At 38.6% G+C, this 6,959-nt stretch overlaps 1 protein-coding gene and 1 pseudogene across 1 annotated transcript; both read left to right on the top strand.

The window, feature by feature from the left end:
- The first annotated feature begins 307 nt into the window (after positions 1–307).
- LOC102420718 (SNRPN upstream reading frame protein-like) lies at positions 308–510 on the top strand. Its single transcript, XM_023750441.1, is given in 2 exon segments — positions 308–341; positions 344–510. Coding segments are annotated over 2 exon segments (201 nt in total).
- A 4,844-nt stretch (positions 511–5,354) lies between these two features.
- LOC102420397 lies at positions 5,355–5,710 on the top strand (annotated as a pseudogene).
- Positions 5,711–6,959: the final 1,249 nt, after the last annotated feature.

Below are 6,959 nucleotides of genomic sequence, written 5' to 3'. Positions count from 1 at the left end.
TCGGGCATATGCCCTGACTGGGAATCCGACCAGTGACCTCTTGGTTCTTGGGTCAACGCTCAACCAGTGAGCCACACCTGGATGGGCATGCAGTATCTTATATGCATTTTAGGAAGCTAGACAAAGAGAAAAATCTCTCTGATGCCAGACTTTTAAATTGTTTCATTCTATGGGGTTATCTACCTCGGCAATAATTATTTTGGTATCCTGATCACACATGTTCACGGTTGCTGTGTTTAAGGAACTAAGAAGAGCTGAGCGGCTACTGGAGATGTCTGATGCTTTGGTATGAGTGGCCAGCGACTCAATGGAGCGGGCCAGGAACCTCATACTCCTGAGACAGACCACGTACCAGAGGTGCAAGTCCAAGTCAAATGCAGGACAGCCTCATTGAACAACCAAGGCTGTCATCTGTGCCTGAGACAATCTCAGCAGCAGCCAGTACCTGTGGTGGAGTTCCAGGTGGAACTGAGACAGGCATTTTTAGCTGAGACACCAAGAAGTGGCTAAAGCAGTACAGGAACATCACAGTATTGGTTCCAAGCGAAAGACCAGCTGACGATGTATCAATATATTTGAATCAGCTGACAATGTAATAAAGATATTATCCATGAAAAAAATAACTAGAATCTTCAAATGTATTCTTTAAGCAATCTTAGGGATATATTTGTTAATCAAAGACATCTTTATTGTTTGGAAACAGGGAATTATCTTTATCAAAATAAATCAAATTAATTTCAGTACTCCTTTTATGGTAAAGCCCAAGGGCCTATGCCCCTGTTGATCTTGGCATAGAAAGGTACTTTATTCATCTATTTGCATAGCTGACTTTTTGTCATTTCTAAGTAAATTGCAGTTTAAAATACATTTGATTATTGTTATCTGAGGTAGTTATGTTTTAAAAATGGTAGTTATGTTTTATAAACCATTGCTCCTAGGGGAAATGCATAGTTAGGTTCCTGCTAGCCTCTGGTTACAACATCTTCATCAACCAGGTCAATCTATAACCTTGTTTTATGTGTGTTTATGTTTAAATATACCTTGTTTAATATATTTTATAGATTTAATAACATTCATAGCCAACAGCACCATAACTCATGCCTGAATGATGTGTATCTAACACATGCATTTTCTTTGTAAGTCACTTGGAAACACTTGATAGCACTTCCACCCTATACTTGGGATCCATTTAAAACAGAAAAATCACCACCAAAAAAATGTGAAAAACCTAGCACCAAAGAAAATTGCAAAAGAACAATAATCAATTGTATTTTAAATGGGATTTAGTTAAAACTGTCAAAAGAATCAGCTAAAAAAATAAATTAATAAAGTATCTTTCTATACCAAGATCACCGGGTCATATGCCCTTGGACTTCTCTATAAAAGGAGTACTGAAATTAGGTTGATTTATTTTGATAGAGATAATTCCTTGTTTCCAAACAATAAAGATGTCTTTGCTCAGCAAATTTATCTTTAAGAATGCTTAAAGAGAACATTTGAAGGTTCTTAATTACCTTTTTTCCCCCATGAATAATATCTTTATTACCTTGTATGGGAGCTCAAAAAAGAAGGCCAAATGTTGCCTTATTTGATTTCAGCTGAGAACCTTCACATAGGTTCCTCAAATTTCTCACCAGTAGGCACGTCCATAAATGACAAAAAATGCATAGCGAGTGTGTACTTTGGATTATGATTTACTAATAAATTTTTGTAGGGAAGCAAATTTCCAAATACAGAATCTGAAAATAATGAAGATCGATTGTACCTACTATACCTCTTAGTTTTATAATGATTAAGTAGTTATTCTGTACATTCAAAGAATAAATTGTTTAGAAATACAGAGGGTTTTGCTTAACTTTCAAATTTTGCCCTTGGCCATTTATTTCAGAAAGTCATTTTGAAAAAAGTTTGATTTTCTCCCAATTTAGTTGAACATTGTAGTTATTTTAGTAGCCGTATTCAGAAGCTCAATAGCTCAGAGATTATAAATCACAAAGATACATGGAAAGGCAATAACAAAAAGAGAAATCAAGAAAGAAAATGCATGTTCTCAGCATTACAATCGATAGTAGGTTTAAAGAGCTGAGATATGCTTAATCAACACTTGTTGATGGGACTTGACAATTTCAATTTTACTTTCCAGTTTATAATTGAAAATGGTCTGAGGAACAGGATAGATGGAAACATTTATTTGAAGATAATACCATTAAGTTAACTTCATGACATACTATGATATCTTTATTTGGAACATGCATTATATAAACTCCATTCTGAAGTACCTAGAATTGGCCAATATTTAAGACATGAACATTTGCTACTCTATAAAATAAAAATGGTTTAACAGACATTTTATAAAGTGTGCTCTGTTGAAATGTATCATTCTGTATTGCCAAGACAGCATATATTTTGAATTGAAGGGGAGTGAGAAGAAAATAGGGAATGACTTATGCATGGTGCTTTTAAACTCATGACAGAAATAGCTCAGGCGATATGTGGCCACTCAAGAAAAGTCAAAGGGGTTGGCTAGTGTCTGAGTTTGGAGGGGAGGTAAGGACATATAAAGCTAACATTTCAGTATTTTTTTAAATTTTATTAAAGCTGGGGATAATGAAACAAGGAAGGGCTGGGAAAATGAGCCTAGGCTGGTCTTCTTCGGCTCACTAATAAGTCAGAGAAAAGGGGGCCTTGGGGTCGCATTCAGGGGTTTGTTCTAGGTCAGGGGTGGGCAATCTTTTTGTGAGTGCGTGCCAAAACCAGCAAAATCTCTGATTCAAAATTCTTCTGCGTGCCAACCCTAATTTTTTGAGAACATGTTACTCCTACTTGATATCTCTTAAGGTGTATGTATGTGAAGAACCTTGAAGAAATAATAAAATTCATTTGAGCAACAAAAACACAGTATATGATGATGAAAAATACATTTATTTTTTAATGTATACATGTACACTGATAGTCCGACAGAAAACTTTATGATTCCGTTTGATATTATCAGTGGGACTTTTGCTGCTGCATCACTGATGACAGAGATTTTACATCAGGTTTATATTTCATGACTTTCAGAGATATGCATGAGCTACTACGTTCATCCGTCAGGCTACTCCTATTACAAGAGTTAACAAAATTCATCACTGAGAACAAAGATTCACAAGCGTATGTGGATGAAAACATGGAGAGTAATGCTGTTGAAAAGTTTTTCAAACAGAAAAAATTTTCTGGAATGGCATTCCAAGTCCTCAATAGTTCGTTTTCGACACTTCTCTCTGGCACTCCTGTCTCTAATCGCTTTTTTTCAATGTTTTCCAAGTCAGCTCTAAGGTCAATAAATTTCTGCTTCCAAATTGAGCTACCCTGAAATTCAATCAACTGCATTTCAAAGTTAGCCATGTCTATCCGTGAAAACATTTGTAAGTTTAGTTCCTCCAGTTTCATGCTGTCTGGAAACCTCATGAATTTTGCTGTCCCTTCCAGTTCTCTGAATTTCGCAAATCTTGAGAAGAACTGCTCAATAGTTGACTCGATGATGTTTAAAAACAGCTTTTGAAGGCTTTGACAGTCTGTTCTGTCATCTTTTGGGAGGTCTTTGATGTGCCTCTTGAGGTTTGGGAAATATCTAAATCTCTCACCATCCACATCCCTCTTAAAGACTTCCAGTTTCTTTTCAAAAGCCTTTATTTTATGTAAGCAAACATAACATCAAGTGTCTTGCCAGTTCCTTGTAATTTAACATTTAAGTCATTCAAATGTTCACAAAAATTGCAAATGGAAGGTTATAAGAGAGGGTTTTGTGTGCCAGCAAAAGTTACTGGTGTGCCATGTTTGGCACGTGTGCCAGGGGTTGCCCACCCCTGGTCTAGGACAAACTGCTGTTGCTCATTGCTGCCCTGGTTGTGAAACGGAATAATTGGATTGGAACTCAAATTCTTTGTCTGCCAGAATCGAAGAATGAATCCACGGACAGAAAGTGGTATAGCAAAGGTGGAGATTTATTGAAGAACAAGTACAGACTCCCACATGGGGAGAGGGACAGAGTCCCACGGAATGTGCTCCCAAGTAGGGAGAGGGAAAGGGTCCCACTGAGTTCCTTTCCCCTATGGCTTATAAGGGCTTCAGATCCTGGTGCCTTGATATCCCCTCTGATTGGTCACTATTCCCTTAGACTGGTTACTATAGTAACTCCTGGGCTCAAAGTTTGAACCTCATGTGGGACATGAGAGGTTCTCCCCTCTCCTTCCTTATTGTTTTCCTCTTCCCTTTGGGCTTTCTTCTTCTCCTTCTGGATGAAGGGCTTCCTTCTCTTTATGTTGTCAAGATAGGCCTTTTGTTGTTTTCCCAGCTCCTCATTCTATGGAAATATACCTGTTGCAGCTTTTCAGCTCCCCTATTTTATGGAAATATACCTTCTGCTGCTCTGCAGTCCTGTGCTTCTTCCATGGTCCCTTTAATTAATAAAATTTCTAAAATTTCCTAAACCTGTCCTATTTTACCCCTAAAATCCCTGTTTCAGTTACAAGCCTCGTGGGGTCCCTTAGAGTTTAGGAGATGCATGCCTTTGGGGAAAGAAAGGGGTGGTGGAGGCATGGACGTGCTCCTGGGAGGGAGAGCCAGCCTCAATAACAAATTTTTAATTAGAAAATAATAAATGTGTATAATTGACTGTAAAGGAAGAGAAGCAAAAACTGCGAATGTTTTAAAACAGAAGAATAGAATTGGACCAACACATGCAGACAGCTAAAGTCTCATTAAACAGGCATTCATTAGGAAGATAGATCGAGGTGTGCATTATCACCCTCTCCACTGGCAAATTTAAGTATCACTGGCAAAGAGATGCCAGTGATGAGAAGGATTTGCTCTCTCTCCTAGCTTGGCTTTATGATATGAAACTATGTACCCTCCTTCCTGTCTTTCCTTTTTGCTTTCAGTCTGTGGCTTCTTCATACAACAGGTTACTTTTCCCATTTATGAAAAAGGCAAGGAGCTGAAGAAAAAAAGTCAAGTTTTTAAAAGGATGCCAATTTTGTCTGGACACTAAATCATTGCAGAGATAACAGGGCTTAAGAACTTGCTTGGCCCTTGCTTGGTTGGTTAGATCATCCTCCTGAAATGCCAAGGTTACCAGTTTGATCCCCGGTCAGGGCACATACAGGACACAATCCATAAATGCATAAATAAGTGGAACAACAAATCAATATTTCTCTTTCTAAAAGTCAATTTAAAAAACTTGTCTGAATTTTTTACATTTAAAAAACACAACTTCTGTAACTGAAAATTATCCCTATGAAAAGGAAAAATGACTCCCAGCATATTACATTGTGTCATAATACATTTATCCTGGGGTTTTGATACCAGTCACTAAGATGTATAAGGAGAGCAACACCCGCCCGGGCGTTGGTGTGTGTGTGTGTGTGTGGGGGGGGGGGGGGCTGAGCCTAGTGACCAGTTTTCCAGGTTCCGGAGGGTCTCCAGTGCTACCTGTCCCAGGCGGGGGAGGCCTCGGCGGCGGCATCTGGGATCAGGTAATGCAGTTCGTTGAACCAAGTTGGCAGTTTGTGAAGGATTCCGTTCAGCTGGTTAAAGATGCACCAAACCTGACAGAAAAGAATTCCAGAAGATTGCTATGGTGACAGCAATAGGATTTGCTATGATGGGGTTCATTGGCTTTTTTGTGAAATTGATCCATATTCCTATTAATAACATCGTTGTCGGTGGCTGAAGAGCTTTTAGAGGAGGGGTTTTCATCTTGGGGATTGGTGAACAGTGAAGATGTGAGAAGCTCGTGGAGTAAAGAAATAATTGCCTACGTGTTTTGTGTTCTTTCATTTTTTTTCTTCCAGATGTTTTCCATTTCTAAATAAAAATAATTTTTTAAAAGATGTATAAGGCCCTAACTGGTATAACACAATCCTGAATTGTCATAATGTATTATCTGCAATGACTGAAATTATAGATGTGTAAAGAAACAGAAAAGTGTAACTCACATTCAGGAACAATGCAGTCCATAGAAAATGCTTCAGAATGTATAACTGGCAAGGCTCCAAAGGTAGTATTACAAATTTATTTAAATAATTAAAAGTGAGCCCTAACTGGTTTGGCTCAGTGGATAGAGCGTTGGCCTGCAGATTCAAAGGGTCCCAGGTTCGATTCTGGTCAAGGGCATGTACCTTGGTTGCGGGCAAATACCCAGTGGGGAGTGTGCAGAAGGCAGCTGATCGATGTTTCTCTCTCATCGATGTTTCTAACTCTCTATCCCTATCCCTTCCTCTCTGTAAAAAAATCAATAAAATATATTAAAAACAAAAAAACAAAAAAAGATGCATAAGGACAAGCACAGGAACATAGTTTTGTCTGCTAAGGGCACAGGCCCAACCTAACGAAGGAGAAAATTCATCACTTGAGAGAAGCCAGGGAGAAAAGGCAAAGGTCTTTGTCAAAACTTCTAAACTTCTCAAAAGACATGAGGGTTTTAGAAAATAGACTGAGTGAGTTGGTTTCCAGGGCATTCTTAGAGTACTTGCTTATTTCAAAAGGATTCTTTAGTTTTATATTAATTAAAGAGCTTTACCTCTGATAGTGTGGAAGGGCCCTTATTCTCTCGTTGCTCTTTCCACATTGTACAACTGTGCAGAGTAACCACTAAAGTCCCCTCATGGAGCATGCTGAGTATGTGTTAAAATAAAGGCCAGCAAAATCACTCCCAAGGAGTTTCCATAAGGTCTGAAGTCCTGACTGAACACTAAACTCCCTCCTAATATATGATTATTAATAGCTAATATTTATTGAGCACTTACTATATGCCACGTATTATTGTTGTGGGAGAATGCACGGGAGAAGGATCAGCCAGCACTCTGAGGGAGGAAAGTTTAACCTTTATTTCACAGACCTGCCAGTCCAGAGGAATTCTGGATTCAAAGCCTGAACTGAACTCATGGGGAGGCTCTGACCTATGTATCTCCTCCTGTGGC

The sequence above is a fragment of the Myotis lucifugus genome, unplaced genomic scaffold (assembly GCF_000147115.1).
Source record: "Myotis lucifugus unplaced genomic scaffold, Myoluc2.0 scaffold_13, whole genome shotgun sequence".
Taxonomy (NCBI): Eukaryota; Metazoa; Chordata; class Mammalia; order Chiroptera; family Vespertilionidae; genus Myotis; species Myotis lucifugus.
This window is presented reverse-complemented; position numbering and strand designations above follow the sequence as displayed.